This window comes from Callithrix jacchus, chromosome X, assembly GCF_049354715.1.
Source record: "Callithrix jacchus isolate 240 chromosome X, calJac240_pri, whole genome shotgun sequence".
In the NCBI taxonomy this organism is placed as follows: Eukaryota; Metazoa; Chordata; class Mammalia; order Primates; family Cebidae; genus Callithrix; species Callithrix jacchus.
Genome location: NC_133524.1, coordinates 21,992,470 through 22,014,649, shown reverse-complemented (window position 1 = coordinate 22,014,649; position 22,180 = coordinate 21,992,470). Strand labels below are relative to the sequence as shown.

General features: G+C 34.9%; 1 protein-coding gene across 8 annotated transcripts in view; it reads right to left on the bottom strand.

Moving 5' to 3' along the window:
• CNKSR2 (connector enhancer of kinase suppressor of Ras 2) overlaps positions 1-22,180 on the bottom strand; it is a 304,807-nt gene that overhangs the window by 157,707 nt on the left and 124,920 nt on the right. For all 8 annotated transcript variants that reach the window (XM_054251174.2, XM_054251175.2, XM_054251176.2 and 5 more), the window contains exons 6-7: positions 8,765-8,884; positions 1,194-1,253 (exon numbers count right to left, since the gene is read on the bottom strand). In XM_054251174.2, coding sequence (XP_054107149.1) covers positions 1,194-1,253; positions 8,765-8,884 — 180 coding nt within the window. The remainder of the gene's footprint in view (positions 1-1,193; positions 1,254-8,764; positions 8,885-22,180) is intronic.

The following is a 22,180-nucleotide window of genomic DNA, read 5'->3' as shown; positions in this document are numbered from 1 at the left end:
ATTATGTGTTTCACCTTTTGCAGGAAACCAAGAGAAGCAGGGCAAAATATCAGTAAGTGATTAAAGTAACAGGTGAATTAAAGGAAAAGAATGGTGATTTTTAAAAATTAAATGCTGGTAAAATGTTCAGATCATAATAATTTGAGATTAAACTAATTCCATCTAAGTCTTCTTTAAAGAAGCACAGCATAAACATGTAATTGTCAGAATGTCTAAAAGAAAAAAAATAATACATTCAAAGCTCAGTATCTGCTTGTGTAAGAATAGAATGGAAATTTGAAATAACCAAATGCAAAAATAATGATGTATTATGCTGTTCAACTCTATCACACCGATAATGTTAATAATATCCAGCATGATCACTTCATACTTCTCTCTCCATAACACAGATAATTCTCTACAGCATGGCTTTTCTTAGCTTATTTAATTTTCATTACAACCTAGTGAGGTATGTAGTGCAGATAATTTGTTTCCAATTATAGTCAAAGAAACTGAAACAATGAGAGGTTAAATGTCTTGCCCAAAATTACACTGCCATTAAGATGCAGAACTGGTTGCCGGACATGGGCATGTGGACTTCTGACCCCACTGCTTATGGTAGTTCGCAACTATGCCTCAGAATCACTTGTTAAAATAGAATCTCTTACTAAGAAATAGGCTGGTGTCCAGAATTTCTGATTTAGTAGGTCTAGGGTGGGGCCTGACAGTCTGCATATACATCAAGTTGTCAAGGGAGGCTAATGCTGCTGTCCAGGAATAACACTGTGAAAACCACTCAGCTATACCATGCTGCCCCTCCAATGAATTAAGCTGAATTATACTGGAAGTATTCAGAAAACCTGACTTATCTAAATTTATTTCTCACATGAGTTTAGTTTCTTAAAATAACCAAATCATTTGACAGATGGAAATGAATTGTTTCAGAAGTCACAATAACTTGTCATGAATCAGAACATAGACAAATCTCTGGCTGAAAACACCTGATTTACTTTAAGTAAATAGCTATTCTAAATAACAAAAGAATTAAATTCGAACAGAACCAATGCAACTAATTCAGTATCTCTTTTAAATTGTATCTACTATCTGTTTATGTCCTTATCCTTAGCTGTTAGCCTCAATCATGTGAGATATGTAAGTTGTTAGCAATAAAAAGGAAAAACACACATAAAAATTTGAAAGATTAAAATACTTACATTTTCTGTGGTTCCAGTAATTACATGGAGGCCATCATATGTCGATTTAATATACATACCCTAAGAAAAAGACAGCATCAGAAAAGAAAGTGAAGCAATTGGAGAATTTTCAAGTACGTTATAATCTTGTTTATATAAAAAAATTACTCTATCAAATTAAAACTGCCACATGCCCCAGAAATAAATCCATGAAGACAGATGCTATCTTTAAACTGGTAAGAAATTACTATCTGAACATTCTGGTTTCTAAAGTTTTTCTGAAGAAGCCTATACTCAATTAAATAACTACTTGCTAAATGAATTGCCTATGAGACTCAAAATGCAGCATGGTAATTCAATATTCCCAAGAAAGAACATCTCTTACTCCCTACAAAAACCCACACTACATATTATGTGGCAAAATAAAAGTTACAGTGGGAAATTAAATATTGGTATGTTATTAACTTATTATATTTGATATACATTATACAATAGAAAGTAGTTTTCTAATGAGATACTTCAATTATAACTGGAACGAGAAGAGTGATAAAATATAATTTACATAAATTTTCTCCATCTATTTTGTAGTATCCTGTATTTTCCACCTTTCTTATTCATAAAATTTTAATAATTATATCCAATCATCTCTACATCAATAATTAAAAGGTAGTATGTATCTGCAGCAATCCCTTCCCCCAGTAAAAAGAACAAGATTTCATTTTCCAATTAAATAGAACCATTTTTAGAAAAAGCTTCATTAAAGTTTAAAAATTATACAGAAATCCTGAAATTGTACAAGCTTGAAGAGCAAATGGAAACTTTAAATTACGGATAGTGATGGATCTTTAAAGAAAAAATATCACAATAAAAGATTCATATTTTAAATATTAAATAAGTAAATCGGAACAAACTAGATGATTCAGTTAATGAATTTTTGTCCCCTTCAAGGAAGATTCTGTTACTTTAAATTCATTTTTTGGGAAAAACTACCCAAATTTTACCTATAAAAGTGCTTCCATTTCAAAATATTGACTTCATAAATAAAAATACTAATTTTAATGAACTTCATATCTTAAATATAGATTTAATAATAATTAACAATACCATTTCAGAAAAAGCATACATTTAGTACTTGTATGAAGCAACTGCTACAATGTTAATTTCCTGTACCTTTGTTAATTATATATTTAGATACCTGAAAATACATGTGCTTTCACTGAAAAGAGATTAGAAAAATAAGTAGTAAATTTCATGGTATGGAACTACTGAGAAATCACTGTGTAGGTTTTAATTCTAAAAAGTCATTTCAGTAATACCATATGTCTAAAATGTTATCAGTTCCAAAAGTGGCTGAGCCTGGATCTCTAATATGAATGCTTATCACTTTATATAAAATAAATAACCTTAACAAAAGTACAGATATAATTTAATTAATGGATTGGCCAGTAGGTCTTGGCTATGACAACATGGTAATATTCAGCCTTATACTGGTGACAGGCATATAACATACTTACTTTGAAGCTTACATCTACCCCATTATCTACTGGGAGGTAAATATGATGGTATTATTTTAGAACTTAGAAGAGGACAAGATATTTGCAAATATTTTTCATTCAGGAATTAGCAAGATCATATAAGATTCATAAAGGATCTTAAAATACAGTTATGTACCACATAATAACATTTTGGTTAATAATGAACCATATATACGATGGTGGTCCCATGTGATTATATAATGGTATTTTTTGTACCTTTTCCATGTTTAGATTATGTCTAGATATACAGATACTTACTACTGTGTTACAATTGCCTACAGTATCAGTACAAAAACATGCTATACAGGTTTGTAGACTAGGAGCAATAGGCTCTATCATCTAGCCTAGGTGTATAGTAGGCTATAATATCTAGATTTGTGTAAGTACACTCTATGATGGTCACATAAGAATGAAATCACCTAAGGACACATTTCTCAGAATGGAATCCCATCATTAAATGAAGCATGACTGCATATTTGTAAGAGCTAGAGAGTACATTTTTAGTTTTTGTTTGTTTGTTTGTTTGTTTGAGACAGTTTCACTCTTGTCACCCAGGCTGGAGGGCAGTGGCATGATCTCGGCTCACTGCAACTTTCGCCTCCCAGGTTCAAGTGAGTTTCCTGTCTCAGCCTCCCGAGTAGCTGGGATTACAGGCACTTGCCACAGTGCCCAGCAAATTTTTGTATTTTTAGAGGAGACAGGGTTTCATCATGTTACCGAGGCTGGTCTAGAACTCCTGACCTCTAGTGATCCGCCCACCTCAGCCTCTCACACTGCTGGGATTATGGACATGAGCCACCGCACCCAGCCAGTTTTTAGTTTTTGACATATAAGGGTTGTGAGAAGATAAAGTAGAAAAAGTGAACAAAACAACATATACTGTTTGGACACAGAAAAAATTATCATCCATCATTATCTATCACCATCATTAATATCTACTTGTTACATTGTGTCAGGGATTGTTTTAAGTGTCTTTCACAATAGTCTATGAGATGGAAACTATCATTGTCTATTTTAGAGATAAGGAAAATGAGGCAGAGAGAGGCTGAGGAGTCTGCCCAAGGTGGTGAAACCAGGTTTTAAGCTCAGGCAGTCCGACTCCAGAGTCCACACTTTCAACAACTAGGCTCCTGATTTATGGATTTATTTACAGTGAGGAGAGTTATACATCTTAACTTTTCTTATTAGAATATTTCATGACTGTAGATATTAAAGTCAAACATTCACTTTTTAACATCTGTTCTAAAAGACTAAGACCACTTTAGCAAACATGCAGTATGTGAAATGTAGTTAAAAGAATAACTGGGATTACTATTTTACAAATTCATTTCAATTACCCATCATCTGTCTTTGAGACAGGATAGGTAGTCAAGGAATTAACATGTCCTTGGAATTTGGCAACTGTGGAGAATGTATGGTGAACACAATCAGCCCCAGCATACACATCGTAATCAAGCTCATTCAAGCACAGCTAGGAGATTTCCCCTGAAGGGAGCATGTGCATTTTGATTTTACCTATCCGCAAACTGACCCTTTGCTCAAATACCCCTGAGTATTTGACCCTTAAATACCCCTGGGTGGAGATTTAAGATGCTAATGAGACATGCAACATATGAACAGGCATATGTTTAGCTACTGCACACGTGCACCCAGAGGACCACCCAGAACATGCTTACTAGTAACAGCTCTTCCCACCCCCTTATAAATAATCATGTAAGACTCCCATAAAGGGAGTCTCCCTAGTGCTAGTCTTGGTGGTCTCCTCCTTAGGAGCAGCCCATCCTGAATCTCTCTCAGGGTGTACTGTCTATTCTGCGCCTAACTTTCACAATATTCTTTTTACTTTGCAATAAATTGCTTATGCTACATCTCCTAAGTTCTTTTAAACTAAGAACTGAGGTCTCATAACAGCCGTAAACATCTTGACAACTGTAAGTGGTAGTTGATTATATTTTTCTCCACTTATCTTTCAATACTGTGCACTATTGACAATGAATTAAAGGTGTTTGACAGGAGTTCTAAATGATTCTATAAATGAGAAGGTCATAAAGAAAGCCTAATATTTAAAGAAAAATGTTTAGAAAAGACACTGTAGTTATTGGGATAATAAAAAATCATGGAAATAGCATAGCTATGACTCTAAATTTATCTGTATAAAATTATTACATATACCAGGAACCTAACTGACAATTGTAAGCTAAAGACAGTATCTAGTAGTTATAGGAAGAGGATCTCATCATGACATTATAGAATTCATATTAAAGCTAATTTTTTTCAGATGAATAAAAATGCAAATGCTTAGAGATGGATCTAGACACAGACATAAAGTTTAATTCTAGAAACTTTTCATAGTCATAAGCAACAGGATAGAAATAAAACACATTTTAAAATGCCACAAGAATAAAGATATTTTGTTTTATGTAATATTTTCATTTCTAAATTCAATAAACCATGTTGTAACTGCTTTTAGTAATCAAAACTGACTTCTTCATTTTTTTAAATCTCCCTCTCATAGTAGTAATGAGAATAATGGCCAAAAGTCAGGCACCAAAAGGAAGACAAGAAATAGGTTGCTTGGATGACTTTCAAACTAATCATCTTCTGAATAAGAAAGGGTCCACAGAGATACATCTGATTTGTTGTTCACCTCTGAGAAAGGGCCAAACAGCAGGAGGACATGTCATTCAAATGCCTTCTTTTCTGGAATTGTGACAAATATGGCTTTCCATTTCATCAAAAACTTCATTCCTCCTTTTCTCTCTCTTTTTAAAAACCCATTAATTAATTCTAGAGCTGACTTGCACAGCTCCCTCTTTCCTGCTCAGGTTGCCAAAATGACATTTGCTTCTCTCTGTCTCCAAATGTTGGTTAACAAACAGAAGCCAAAGCAACCTCTCAGTTAAGTTGGTGGAATAAGGCATACTTGGTGATGGTCCAAGTACCTAAGTAGAAAAAGAACTCCTTGAGGCCAAGAGGTTTCCTCAAGGATGACCCCAGTCTCTTCTTCTCAAAACACACATCAGAGCTTGTGTTTTGGGTCTGATCCAGCTTTGTTGTTTCAATAGCTCTCATTTTCCTTCCTTTAATTTTCTGCTAATTATTGTTATTTAAAATCATTTTAAAAGAAAGTTTCATAGGGTTCAATAATAACTAAGGTTATTTCTCACCAGTCCTTACAAAACTTTAGCACTATCAAACCTAAGAAACTCTAGGAGACTTGATTAATGAAAAGATGACAAATGATGTATACAGTTTATCAGCAGGTGAACAAATCAAATTTTGCCTATGAGAGATATTCTGTCATAAAATTGGCAGAACACCTTCTGCAGATATTTCTAAGCTAATTAAATTTTATTAAATCTTGGTATTCTCCCATCTCTTCCTATTTCTTTCCTTCATTTACCATTTGGACATTTACAATGGCCAATTACCAAAATCCTAAATCAAAATCTTAAAATTGGATAACTTCAAATGTGACTGACTAAACTTACTTAAACATGACTTGAATTTTAAAATGATACCTTGAATAAGCCATGTAAATTCTGTTTAGTACATCCCCTTTGATATGAATCACAAAAAATAGTTTTATACTTAACTCTTTGTATTAATATTCAACATTTTAGGTTTTTTTTTCCTTTATTTCACTTCTCAGTGAAGTGCTGCCCATTGTCCTTGAAAAACAAATTTCTCTAAATAATTCCAGTTTTAAAGTCATCCTCCTAAGCTTCTCATGCCTTTCTTTAGCAATTCAAAATTTGTATGTAGAATAATAAAAAAAGCTTTGTTCAGATGCACTTCATTTAGATTTACCTGGACTTAAACCCTGCCTCTATTATTTATTACCTATATGTGATATAGAGCAAACTGGTGAATATGTGCATTTTATTTTCTCAGTTGCAAAATGAGAAAATTAATACCTACTCTATAGAGTTGTGAGGAAAATACCTGGCAAATAGTGGGCACTCGTTTCTTTTCTCTTCTAGCTCTTTCCCAGATTATTTAACTGAATCTGGTTCTTAGCATTTTAAGTTCCCAGATCTAACTCTTTCAAATGAAAACAATAAAGGACCTGTCCAGGGCTATAACTTCCTTTAAAAAAATCAAGATTTTGGCTAGGCGAGGTAGCTCACACCTGTGATCCCAGCGCTTTGGGAGGCCAAGGCAGGCGGATCACGAGGTAAGGAGATCCAGACCATCTTGGCTATCAGGGTGAAACTCCATCTCTACTAAAAATGCAAAAAAGTAGCCAGGCATGGTGGCACGTGCCTATAGTCCCAGCTACTCAGGAGGCTGAGGCAGGAGAATCACTTGAACCCAGGAGGCGGAAGTTGCAGGGAGCCAAGATTGCACCACTGCACTCCAGCCTTGGCAACAGAGCAAGACTGCATCTCAAAAAAAAAAAAAAATCAAGATTTCATAAAGTCCATTAATTAGCATTGTTTTGACTTACTTCACAAGGTGATTTCACCCAATGATTTCAGTGGAAATTAGAGGAAAAAAAAAATCAGGCCTTTTTTTCTTTTTAGAACCATAGACTAAGAGCCAGAAGTAGCTTTAAAGAAGATCTACTCCTCTCCCCCACCCACATGACTAGATCAAGGCCAAGGTGGTTAAATTTACTTTCCCACCTCTTTAAGATCACTCTCTTAGTTATATTTTATGTAAGTGATTTGTATCTGGGTGTTCTGACTTCTAGTTTAATATGATGTTGTATTAGTTCATTATTTTTCACTCGAAAAAATCATGCTTAGGGGACTTCCTTTACCTTATAACTACTAAAAGGGGACATAATAGAAATGACAATCTTTAATGCTATAGATTGAAGTTTTTTAGAAAATAAAACTGGACTTTGTAGAGGTAACTAAAAGGAATAAAATAATTTTAGATTATAAGTATTACTTAAAAGAAGTTCATAAATGTAATCAATGTTAGATATAACACTTACAGGTTACAATGATGGCATGCTATGTCTGATATGCTGATTTTCATCATATTTCTTCCCAGGTAAACACCCATAAAAGCCACAACAGCACTAGGAACTATAGATAACCGGAATTAATTTGCCACATATTCAGAGAAAACTTACTCTCTAGGATAGATGGCCTCAAACTGAAAAATCAGTGGTAGTCAATAAAGGCTTTGCCTTCTGAACAGTTATATAGATGTATGAAAAAGAAAAGCCACAGGAAAAGTTAAACTTGCTTAGAGGTCTTACAGAATATATTATCTGAATTCAATTATTAATGCTAGTTGCCAAGATTTCTATTTTTCAAAATACCATTAATTGGTAAATTCATATACAGGAAAAAAGTGGAAACACTATAGCACCAAACTAACATGGAATAGCTGTGTAGTAGTTAAGATATTCTGTAGCCAGTTTCTTGTTTTTTTTTTGTCTCAATATCAAGTTTTATATGCTTTCTTTCTACAGACTTATTTTTTTAAAAATCTCTCTCTTGGGTTATATCTAGAACCAGTACATTTTTTAATCAGGTGAACAAAATATAAAACATGATTATATTTATTATTATATAATTAAAAAATATAACTCATAGATATCTAGTGCTGGCAATATCCACTGGCTTACTTACCCTTCTAAGAATGAATGTGAGTTATAAAGAATATCAGTTTTGTTTAGCTAACCCACCCTAGGAAAAGGAATAACTATTAAAACCAGAAAAAACCAAAGTAAACAAATAAAACATCTACTTTCATGAGCAGGTAACATTGTGGTGTTTATTATAAAACTCTTAAATTTCCTTTAAACCTAAGGAACTTTGGTGAGGGGGTGAAAGAATGTAATCAAAGCTAAATGATTACCAAATTAAATTAATTCAGAAGTCACCATTTTCAATTCTCCTTCATTTTCATTTATCTTCATAAAACTTCTTATCATGCATCACAAACTTCCACTACCATAACTCCTCTAGGAAAAAAAATACCAAAATGTTCAGTGTCTGTTGAAATTCATAGATTCCCACATTTAGAGGCTGCTTTGGCCACATCATTAGCTGTCTACTGATGGATAGTGGTTTTGATAAACATGGTATCTCTTACCAGCCCTTCGCTTGGTTTGATGTTTGCCAGCTGAATCACTTCCAGGTGAGCAGACTGTGAAACCAGAGGATCGGATGACAGGGATATGATGTGGTCACAGACTCCAGAAAGAGTTTTACACTGGAAGCAAAAAAAGAAAAATAGTTGTGGTAAATACGTGTTGTAAGTAACATACAAATCACCTTTTGTAATAACTTTTTTAAAAGGAAAAAGAAACAGTAGAAGAAAGTAACTGGCATTTTATTCTGCAAAATCTGTACAAAGAAATTCAGGTGAAATGAAAACACATTTATACACAACACACCTATATTCCATATAAGAACTATATGCCAAAATATTCATTAAAGTTATGGTTATACTGTTTCTATTATTGATTTACCATACCTACAAAAAATTGATAGTTTCTAAACAATCTTAATCTGAGAACCTCTTGATTACAACCATCAGACTGAATCAAACATTATAAAAAAATCTCGATGACTTTTAATTCATGGTCAGAAAAGTTAAAAAAAAAAAATCTGGCCAAGATCCAGGAAAGATGAATCTCTGAAATATGCTTAACAAACTCTTCCTACTTATTTATCTAGCCTTTCCTGCTCAACTTTGTATAGTTTCACATCTCCTCCAAAGTCTCAATCCTGCTTTCTCAGCGTTCTATCATCAGTCTGAAACTGCGTAACTATTTTATCCTGAATCCCTCTGAGGTATGTACCATGCTCTATTCGTCTCTGTCTTACCTTTTTCCCTCCACCCCCGCCTACAACCCACATCAGGTAGACAAATCCTAGAAAATACAAAACACTCAATAAATATTAGTTAAATGAACTGAAGAGCAAATGAGCTTAAACAATTAGTAGAGTGGCTTTATGAAGGTCAGAAAGCTAGTACTTTTGTCAGAATAAATCCATTCATGCTAACTGTATGAAATAATAAATGTAAAATATGTGTTATAGCCATTATAGTATTTTAAGATTTACACATGACAAAATCATGAAGAAAGTGGAATATGAGCTGGGCATGGCTCATGCCTGTAATCTCAGCACTTTGGGAGGCTGAGGCAGGTGGATCACAGGAGGCCAGGAGTTTGAGACCAGCCTGGCAAACATGGTGAAACCTCGTCTCTACTAAAATATAAAAATTAGCCAGGTGTGGTGGCAGATGCCTGTAATCCCAGCTACTTGGGAGGCTGAGGCAGAATAGCTTGAACCTGGGAGGCGGAGGTTGCAGTGAGGCAAGATTGCGCCATTGCACTCCAGCGTGGGCGACAGAGCAAGACTCCATCTCAAAAAGAAACAAACCGAAAAAAAGAAGTGGAATATAAGTGATAAAGCTTGAAATATATCTCCCTAAAATATGCTGGTCGTCAGATGCTTCACAGACTCTCATTACTGAAGTCTGGTTTTCATCATTTGAAACCGATTTTTTGCTTTAACTGTAGGAGGAACTATTATTTTGCAATCAAGGTATTATCTTCTATCCATATCCAACATGTTACATTTGTTCTGTAGCCACTATTATTAGTCTACTGTGAGGTAGGTAGACAGTGTTAAGCCAAAATATCTGAGACAAGTCTCAGTCAATTTAGGAAGTTTATTTTGCCAAGGTAAGGATATGCCCATGACACAGCTTCAGTAGGTCCTGATGACATGCTCCCATGGTGGCTGGAGTACAGATTGCTTTTACACATTTTAGAGAGACATGAGACATCAATCAATACGTATAAGATGTACATTGCTTCAGTCATGTAAGGCAGGAAAACTCAAAGTGGGGGCTTCCAGGTTGGAAGTAGATAAGAGACAAAAGGTTGCATTCTTTTGAGTCTCTGATCAGCCTTCCACTGAATATACAATTAAGTCTGGCTCAGTGAATCTGCATTTTTACATAAATAAATAGGGCAGAGGAAGCAATCAGATATGCATTTGTCTCAGGTGAGCCTCAGAGGAATGACTTTGAGTTCTGTCTGTCCTTTGTCCACAAGGTATTTCCTTGTTGGCAAATTGTGAGGGAGGCATGTAGCTTCTTATCTTTGTAGGTATCTTATTTAGAAATAAAATGGGAGACAGGTTTGCCTGACATTGTTCCCAGCCTGACTTTTCCCTTAGCTTAGTGATTTGGGGATCCTGAGATTTATTTTCCCTTCACAACAGTTTCTCCTGTCTGGTCAAGATAATAAAAATTCTCTTTTTATTTACTGTGTTCTGTCCTTGGCCCATGGCTGCACTTTGTGCTGGGCTCAGCTTCCTTATACTAAAGAAACTGTCGGCCGGGCGCAGTGGCTCAAGCCTGTAATCCCAGCACTTTGGGAGGCCGAGGCGGGTGGATCACGAGGTCAAGAGATCGAGACCATCCTGGTCAACATGGTGAAACCACGTCTCTACTAAAAATACAAAAAAAATTAGCTGGGCATTGTGGCGCGCGCCTGTAATCCCAGCTACTCGTGAGGCTGAGGCAGGAGAACTGCGTGAACCCAGGAGGCGGAGGTAGCGGTGAGCCGAGATTGCGCCATTGCACTCCAGCCTGGGTAATGAGAGCGAAACTCCGTCTCAAAAAAGAAAAAAAAGAAACTGTCATGCTAAATTTCCCTCATAGTGCTAGTGCTTTTTGCATCTGCTTCTCAAGTCTGTACTTTTATTGTGTTTCTCAGCTCCTAAACATAGACAGACAGCCTCATTGTACCAATACCCATGGAAAGAACATGGGCTTGATCCAAAGACAGATGTGGGCAATCACCACACTGCCAATGACTGCTGTGTGACTATAAGCAAGTTATTTTATATCCTTGAGATTCACTTTCCCCAGATAGAAAATGAAATGTATAAAGATTACTTTATATGGCTGACATGCTAAGACATAATGCATTAAAAAGAGTCCAATATGGCTCCTATCCAAAAAAGACACCCAATAAATGCTTTTTTCTCCTGTGTTGCTTTGTCAACCCCCAAAATGCTAAAATTCTTCTCATGGTATGAATTATCTCGTTATTCTTAATTTAATTACCTTGCTGAGCATCTTAAAATGATCAATAATTACACTGGTTAGTCTAGCTGCATGGCCATGATGGCACATCTCTTTACTCTCTCTGATGTTTTAGGTTTCAATGCTCTTAGATACAATGAAGGTATTTACTCTGAAAAGTTGCTAGGCAAACCAACAGGAAGATCATCCCTCTGAAATAGGGAATCCTTCAGGGCCAGCCCTATGGGAGGGTGACTTGTGCAGTTGCACATGGGCCTACGTTTGGTTTTATGCTCTGCTGTTGCTATCCTGGAATTCTTAATTGTTTTTGAACAAGGGGCTTGGCATTTTCATTTTGCACTAGGTCTTACAAATTATGTGGCCCGTCCTGGAATCCCATTCTCTGTATTTTTAAAAATTTGTTTTAAAAATATCCATCAGCATCCATAGAGAAAAGACAGAATGGCAGTGCTTAACATATAAAAACTGGCTGCAGTTCAAAATGCTGCAGTTCAAACTGTATGTTTGACAGGAATAAAAATACTATGATAGTATTAAATCTTTTAACTATTCCTTTCCTTCCCTATGTGGCTATATTTTCATTCTTATTTGATCTTTATTTCAAGTGGGGAAGATAACATTGTTAATGCTGAAAGACTTCTATACAGGATACTTGGATAGAATGCTAATCTGAAGGGTATGAAGTCAGTATGTTAAAAAGAACTGTTGTGGTTTCTACAAGTTGAAGCATATTTCAAAAGAGTCCAATATATAAATAGAAAAGTATAGATGTATATAAAAAGCTCAAATATATACATTTCTTACAACATTCAAGGCCTCATACAACACTCTTGTAATGAACAATAGTAGCTCTCCTATTCAGGCACTGGTAGTTCATAGAGGTGGGGTGGAAAAAGGAAAGGCAGAAATAACAGACTGTAGACATTTTAGGGAAAATAAAATACCAATTAGATTCATCATATTAATTTGCAAAAATTTTTCCTCAGATTCCTCTCGGGTGATTTTGTTTGGCAAATACTTGATAAGTGCTAGGTGTTAATGAGGAATACAAAAGGCGGGTAAACACACTGACTTTACCAGCAGCTATCAGGATTTAACAGATTAAAGACCTTAAAAAATAGAATTAGAAAAGAAACTCCATTAGAACTTTGCTTTGTGTTTTAGGGATAATATACTAGAACCTTTATATTGCAGCATTTGGCACTTAACCAAATAAGCCAATTAAAAGGGGTATAAAATGGCCTTGCTTTACATGCTAATTCTATACTCATTACTGCATCATACATCAAGTTACTGCAGGAAACCACATTAGCAGTACTATAGGAAAGTTCCTGGGAGTTATTTAACATACTTTTATAAAACCTGAATTTGGTCAATGCTATTTATTAAGTGAAATCATGTGAGATATTATATTATTACAATTTATATTTGAAACACAATATTATCCATTACTACCCAAGCAGATTCTAGAAAAAGAAAATTATAAAATAGCCAGAAAAATACATTTTTATTATAATTCAACAACATTATTATTAGATATCATTTGAAGATCACCTACCATGTGTCTGGCACAATGCTAAATACTTCATATTTATTATCTCGTTAATCCTAATAACAACTTCCTAAAGTAGGTCTTATTATAGCCAGTTTAACAGATGCAAGGAGGAGGCTAAATAAATAGACCAAGGTCATTATCATAGCAGAAGGAACTGAATTCCTAATCATTATTGTGCTAATTTTGTTGCTATGCTTAACTCTGGACTTCTTTTTTTGATCAATTTCATTTTGTATTGTTTAAAATCAATGTCTGCATTAGATGGATTTATATAATATGTTTAAACTAGTAGTATAACAATTTGGAATGTAGTTTAGATAAGGAAAAGAACTGAGACTGTGAAAGAAATGGCTCTCTGGAAAAAGTTAATGCAATTTTACCAGCAAAAGGACAACTCTATACTAGCTAGAAGAAGACTAGTAACCACTGTTTAAAAGGGATTATTTGCTATTTTTGCAATATTTATACCAAAGGATTTTGTTTTTGAGATGGAGTCTTGCTCTGTCACCCAGACTGGAGTGCAGTAATAAGATCTCGGCTCAGTGCAACCTCCGTCTCCCAGGTTCAAGCGATTCTCATCTCAGCCTCCTGAGTAACTGGGACTACAGGCCCATGCCACCATGCCCAGCTAATTTTTGTATTTTTAGTAGAGATGGGGTTTTACCATATTGGTCAGGCTGGTCTTCAACTCCTGACCTCAGGTGATCCACCCACCTTGACCTCCCAAAATGCTGGGATTGCAGGCTGGAGCCACCACACCTGGCCCCAAATTCTATTTATCTTTATTTCTAAAAATAGAAGAAAAATGTGTGCCTATAATTAAAGACTAGTAAATGATATGCCTTAAATAAAGCTAAAGAGAACATAAAGTGGAAATAAATGTTTAACTGACTCTCTGGATTCTGTTATAAACTACCCAAGATGACAAAGGATTAATGACTGAATAACAGTTAACAGACAAGGGTAGCCGTGATGTAATCTTTTAAAATGAATGAGTGCCATATGCTGACTTTTATTATATTGTGTGATTTCTTTCCTCAGGTAGTTTATATTAATTTCAAATGTGAATTAATATAATTAATACATCATATTCTCATGCTGAAATGGTAAGTTTTTGTATTCTGTTCTATACTATCTACATACACACACATACATATATTATATATGCATATATATGTATATATACATATATATGTATATATATGCATATATAATATATGTATATATATATACACATATATACACTTACACACACACACTGGTTTACCTAAATATAAATTTTAAAAGGAAAAATGATCTAAGCAGAACATACTTAGGATAAAAGAAATAATGGTTTCAAAATAGCTGTAAAAGCAACATTTTAGTTAATGTGGAGATTCAAAAAACAATAAATCCACATTAATATATTAACCAATAATAAGATAGCATTCTTCCATTATGTCTGGATAGCTTTCTTTCATTATCTCTGTATTTATCAGATACTTTAAAGATTAATACATGAAGTTTTAGCTATTGTTTTTTTAAAAAAGAAATGCAGAAACTGTTCTAAGTGCAAACAGTTGTAAAAAGCTAAGGAACAGAAAAAAAGTCTTACGTCAGTCTGGAAGGACACTCAGGCATTATTGAGCTACTTAAAGTATTTTATTGCTTTTCTAAACAAGTGACGTACTGGTCAATTATTCTTCCAAGTATACTGAAATGAATAAATAAAAATATCTTCAAATTAAAATATCAGAAAAATCATTTGATGCAGCAAAGAACTTGAGGCTGATATGGTTAACACAAAGCTTTACAAAAGGAAATTTATACTTTTTGAGTATATATGTATATACAAGGAAGAGGGGCACAAAATATAAAACCAAGATAAAATAAGGAAGCAACAAATGGATATACATTTTAAGATAGCAATAATGATGTGAAAGTTACAATTTAAGTACAGTTTAAACAATTCAGGTTTATTATCAACAGCATGGAAAATAGTAATGAAAATTAATTTTGATAGTGTGTACATGTTTAAATATTTATTGGTATAAATATTTCAATTAAAATGTCTAGAGAAAAAATGTTTTTATTTTATTGTTTTATTTGAATATTAGTATAATTCAGTATGATAAGTTCTGCAACTCTGTGCCAATGTAGGATGGCATGTGCATTGTACTGGGGGAACAAGGGAAGCTTTGTTTTTTTTATAAAATATCATATATTTATTCTGATATTAAATCATGAGAACTCTAAGTATATGCCTCACTAAATGTAGTATGTTTAGTATCCTAGTACTTAACAGATCTCCGTTGAGCTAGAAATTCTGCACTCTTATGATGGTTCCCTAACAAGACACAAGTATTGAACAATCATAGGTAACTTTGAAAGTAAAATTCAGAAACAGAATTTAAATTAGCATTTAAAATTATTATTCTATATACATATTCTCCAAAACAGGAAGAATTTCTTGTTCATATGAGTAAAGAGAATTGAAGGAGAAACAACTTTGTAAACTTGAAAAACTAACATAATAGAATAAAACTCCAATTTTAATCCAATGTTAAAATTATATTTATATACAGCAAAGATTAAGATTGTCAAATACCTTCAGGAAGCAAATAGTCGCAAGTAAATAAAGGTCATTTGAGCTTCATCCCAATAAGGCCTGGAAAACTTCTACAATCCCTTTACATTTTAAACTCTCGAGGTGGGAAAAACACAACAAAAACCACCAGCTTTCATTAAGCCATTCATGCCTTCAGGGATCACTAAGTGTCTGTTACATGATTCAAATGGCAACTACTACACTCAAGGATTTCATAGCCTCGGACGGTGTTTCTGCTAATGTATTTGGTTTCATGCTTAATATCACTGACATTGAGTATGCTGCCCTTGTGTTCCTGATAACAGAAAACAAGCAATGACCCCTAAGAGCCTATTATGCATTAAAACTAGTAAGTCAAAATTCATGATCTTAAAAGCAACATTTCCTTCTAATTTCTTATATTTTCCCACATTAAAACTTAAAGGTCCTAAAGTTTATTGACAGTGTTAGTCCTGTTACTACAAGCTTCTAATTACTCAAATCCTTATATTCATAGAATTTTGAGACAGATGATTTAAAATCATTTTGTTCAATCTTCCTGAATGACACTTGGGGATCCCTGAGAGGTTTAGTGACATGTACAAGTCACACAATAAAATTAATGGAAAAGTCAGGACTAAAACCCAGAAGTATTGATGCTTAGTCAAATGCTCTTTTCACAATGACATGCTGTTGCCTTTAATCCAAAAAGTCTTTATAATAAATAAGACATAAATCTAATAAGTTAGGAGGTAATATAGTATCTTATATTTAAAATCTCAAAAGAATTGTTTTAATATTTATTCTCTGTTGGCTACTAGTCTCTTTTTGGTTGTATTTTTTAAAATATATTTTTTGTTTTTATTCTTTTTGAGTTAAAATTTAAATTAATGATACTGTATTAGTTATCTATAGCTGTTTAACAAATTATACAAGATTGGAGGCTTAAAGAAATACATGCTCTCTCAGTTTCCATGGCTCAGGAGTCCAGGTACTGGAACCAGTCCCAGGTCTCACAAGGCTGAAACCAAGGTGTCAACTTGGCTACACTCCTACAGGGAGGTATAAGTAGGGAAGAATCTGCTTTCAAGTTCATTCAGGTTGTTAGCAGAATTAATTTATTTGTGGTTGTTTGACTGAGGTTCCCACTTTCCTGTTGGCTGACATCTGGAGATTGTTCTCAGCTCCCAGAGGCTGTCCTCAGGCCCTCACTGCGTGACCCCCTCCCACAGGCCCTCTCACAACATGGCAGCTGATTTCTTCAAGGCCAGCAAGATAATATCTACCTCCTTTGAATCTTGTTTTAAAGGGCTCACATGATTAGGTCAGGCCCACCAAGATAATCTCCCTTTTAATTATATTAAAGTCAACTGACAAGAGACCTTAAATACATCCTTGAAATCCATTCACCTTTGCCATACATCAAAACCTAATCATGAGAGTGAAATTCATCATATTCCTTGGTCTCAACCACACTGAAGAAAAAGGGCAATTATACACCGGGGGGGGGGGGGCAGGGGTCCTGGGGGCCATCTTAGAATCCTGTCTACCATAGATGTTAAAGGAAAATCATCAACAGAAAGACATAAAAGAAAGTCACTGAAATTAAATGCCTATAATTTATGACCTTAGAATGAGATTTCAAAGTCATCTATAGAGACAGCTATAGTATAGTGATTAAAAGCCTCAAACTGAATAGTAACTTCACCACTTACTAGCTCCATGATCTGAGGAAAGTTGTTTAATCCCTTCGTGTGCCTCAGTTTCCTTATCTATACAATTGGGATAAAAATAATACCAATTTTACGGTATTGTGAGGAGGACTAAATGAAACAATAACTGATATTTATTGAGAGCTTACTATATTTTAAGTATTATTCTAAGTCATTTACATGTATTAACAAATTTAACTCCCACAATCTCCCTAAGAAGAGAATACTGCTATTCTCTCTATTGTACAGATGTAGAAACGGAGGCACAAAGTTGTTAAAAACTTGCTCGAGGTCACACAACTTTTAAATGGCAGAGCCAAGTTACAACCAGGCAATTTTGCTTCAGTTCCTGCTGGCTTAACCACTGTGCTTTGAACACTGCTTGGCACGTAACTATCACATATTTTAATGCCTAGTGAGCCCAACATTGAGATAATAATACAGCCTAAAAATTACACTTTAAAATAATCATCATCTAAGAATGATAATGTCAATGCCAAAACAGTGAGAAAATGTCAGTCCCAAATATATACCTCCTTTGATGAGCAAGAAGTAGACCCATGGCACTTCCAACCTACTTTCAGCTACTTACCTGAAACAATCTGGTATGAATTAAGAGTTGGATAAGAGGCTTCACCACCACTCTCACTTCTGATAGGGAAATAGAGTACGCTGAACCAGAATTGGATCTGGGACCATCTCAATTCTATTTATCTGCTGTTTCACAGGCAGGAAACAGAGACAAGCGGGCTTGTGGCAGGTTCCCAAGAAGATGAGAAATCACTCATTAGAGGACACACAACTTTCAGGCTCAAGAAAAAGAATAGTCTGGACATATTGGTAGCTCAACTAAGATGTGGGTTATTAGAAAAATGTTTTGATTTTTGTTTGGATTTTATATTCAAATAAGAATGAAGCAGTTCATAATAATTAGATGAGCTTCCGGAAATTTAAGGCACTATATATACACTTTATGGGTAAATATGGGGAACAAACGGCAGAGATCTGGGAGCGATGTTTTCACTTACAGTCAAGAAATGTGAAGTTGCCATATGTAGTTTTATGGAGGTAACAACTAACCACACTGCCAGTTATGAGTTTTGTGGCTCTCAGCTCTAAATTCATCTTCAGTGCTTGCTCTGTGATAATGGATTGGACTCTAAGCATTTATTTTTACATAAGCACACTGTTAAGTTTTTGTCAATAGAGGGCAGTGGAGGGACACAGCAAGGAGAAGAAGGTTTCTAGGTTCCCCATGGGCTTTCTTTTATATTTTCTTGTTCCTGCTGCAGGGTCCACTAGCATTGCATATTTGTGGGGATATCGGTAGTGCTGTGCCCCAGCTGCATGTCCAGATCACGCAGTTCCCCAAGTGACCTTGAAGCCTCGGCCTAGGCTCCATGATCAACCTGCTCTCCAGACCTGTTACAGCATCATCCTAACTCTTGCTATGAGCCTTCCCAGCAGCATCACTTGTCTACACCCTGGAAGGCTGTCTTCCACTTGCCTGGTAACTGTGGATGAGCTCTGATCTAGGCAACCCAATGAAGCTGCAGCCACACCTTCTTAGCCTTGGTAAGGGTGTTCCATTTACAAGATATCCTTCCTTGGGTACTAGTCCTCAGTTGTAGGGCATGGTATAGGGTGCTCTTTACATGTTTGCAGGTATTTCTTATCAAAGTTTATAATTATTTATATCAAACTTCCTTTAAGTTACTGTGTGGCTTCTGTTTCCAGACTGATTCAATTATCTTGTCGAAAAAATTTTTACACTGACAGTCACTATAACTGCACTTTAAAAAATGCATAGCATTGATCCAGCTATCTTGCTACTGAGTATCAAAGGAAAATAAATCATTATATCAAAAAATACTTGCACTTTTTTGTTTATTGAAGCACTATTAAGAATAGCAAAGGTATGGAACTAAACAAGCTAAGTGTCCACCAACAGACTGTATTAAAATGTGATATATATGTGTGTATGTATATGTCTCTGTGTGTGTGTGTGTGTGTGTGTGTGTGTATGTATACACACACCATGGAATACTACTCAGCCATAAGAATATAAAATCATGTCTTCTGCAGCAACATGGATGGAACTGGAGGCCATAATTTTAAATGAAATAACTCAGAAAGAGAAAGTCATATACCACATGTTCTCACTTATAAGTGGGAGCTAAAAAATGTATATATGTGGACATAGACTGTGGAATGATAAACACTGGGGACTTAGAAGAGTGGAAGGGTGGGAGGGGGTAAGGGGTGAGAAATGACTTAATGGGTACAATGCACACCATTCCGGTGACGGCTACACTAAAAGCCCAGATGTCACCACTATGCAATATATCCATGTATCAAAACTGAACAAGTGTGCTCTAAATTTATTTTTAAAATATGTAGTGTCCTTGGTCATATGTAGGGTGGTCTTAAATAAAGACAGTCCTTCAGTTTATCACTTTATGTGGCCATACTGCTTTCTAATGATCTTGTGCATTTGTCACCAATTAATTATGGCATTTAGACCTTAAAAGTAACACATACTCCAAGCTCCCAATTTAGTCAGAAAGGCTGATTTCACTTGTCTACAGCTAGTAAATGCCATAACAGGGTCAGGACGCCTAACCTTTTAACCCTCAGACTGGTGCTCTTTCTACTATAGTATTCTACCTCACTTGACTCCGCAACAAAAATTAATACTACCATGAGGACAAGGACTGTACTCTCAGAGTCAGTATGCATATAAAAACATTTTGCAATGCATAATGTGTTCAGCAAATGCAATGTTAGCAAGAACACCTATATAAATAAATATACTGCCTTATAAAATACCTATCTATAAATCACAATCAGAAACACTAAAACCAGATTGTGTTAATTCTTTACATAGGCCACACACATTTTCTTTTTGTCCCAGGAAAGACATCTTCTACAAACATCTTCCACCTCCATCATGTTATATCTGGATTTTTCCTTTTTCATTTCTTACGTGAGGCATCAGTTGTGGAGAATTTATAGTTAAAACAATTTACAATGCAATTAACCACCAAAGTGTCAAAATCTGAAAATAATGTAATATAACGCTAAAGAATCAAATGCCGATTTCAGCAATATTTTTAGCACATTTCTTCAGGCTGACCACAAAGATAGTAAAGGGGGCTGAGAGAACAGTCACCTTAACTTCAAAAACATAAAGAAGCACCTTAGGCTTTTCATCTATAAAACTCAGTATCAGAGTTCATGTTTTAGTGAGATTGACCATAATTTATATGTTCAAATGCTATAGTTACTGCCAAAATCTCAACCATAATGGGAAAAAAAACAGTTTGCGTTTGGATCAAGATCATAGCTTTTAGAAGAGACTGGGCTACAATTGGCAAAAGCTGCCTCATCGCAGCATCAGAGACCTCCTGAAGACCAGTTAAAATTATTTTTAAGTCACTAGAGTACCATTGTTTTCAAGAAATCTCTAAAGATAAGGTATTAATATTAATATGATCACTTCTATTTCATTGTGAGGCATGCTGCAACCCTAGTATTTAAACACATCCTCAGGGTTTTGATCCATCAGAGGAGGAAAGCTATACATCTATAACCAATATCATATAGATAGATGTCAGGGCAAAGACTCAAATGAGCCCTTTACTTTCTCCTCCAGGCTCCTTTCTTACATCTGTTGGCTCTATGCAGTTTAAGCTATTTCTAGTCTGGATAGCACAGAAGACATAATAATCTCACCCCAGATGGAGTTTAAGGGCAAGGAATTCATAAATTTAAAGAAAGGGAATAAATTACACAGAATGTTTATGAAATAAAACAATACTTAAGATGCCAAAATAAGCCTAATTCATTAAAAAACCTAAATAACTAAAGAAAAATATAGCTTGGAGAAAAAGAGAGAGAGAGAGAGAGAGAAAGAAAGAGAGAGAGAGAGAGAAGAGAAGAAAACATTCCTGAGTTACGTTCCATAAACTGTAAAATACTATGTAACTATTAAGATAAAATTAACACTAAAATAATAAGCAGCTATTTGCTATATTTATTATCTTTACCCAAATAATGGGTAAAATGCTAAAATACAAACTTCCATATACAAGGCCACACCTTTGGCCAATGTAAAAGATGTTTTTGTGCTCAGAACAATCTGATTTAAACAGAGCGACCTTAATGATTATGGCTATACTGGGATTTCCACAAGTCTAATCAAAGCCGACAAGTGTTTCAGGCTCACCAATGAGAGCAGCAGGGCAGGGACAAGCAGAGGAAGTCTGCAAAACCACAAGCTCTGAAATGACTTCTCAGGAGAGCTTATCACTCCAGACTCAAAGGCTGTACTGAAAGGTAGGAGTGAGGAGAAAGTATAGAACTGAAAACTCCAGATTCTCTGTAACTAATTTATTATATAAAACAAGAATCTGCACTGAGTAAAACAGATGGGCTCCAACATGCCAGAGAATGTGTAATCCAGAACAAAACCTAACTGGAAGGAAAAGATCAGATCAATAAAAGTGAAACATAATACTATTTATCTTGAGTCGATAATCGATATATAACTACACTGATTATCTGTATTGCCTTTTGTCCTTTATGGTTGCACTCTATTGTCTGTT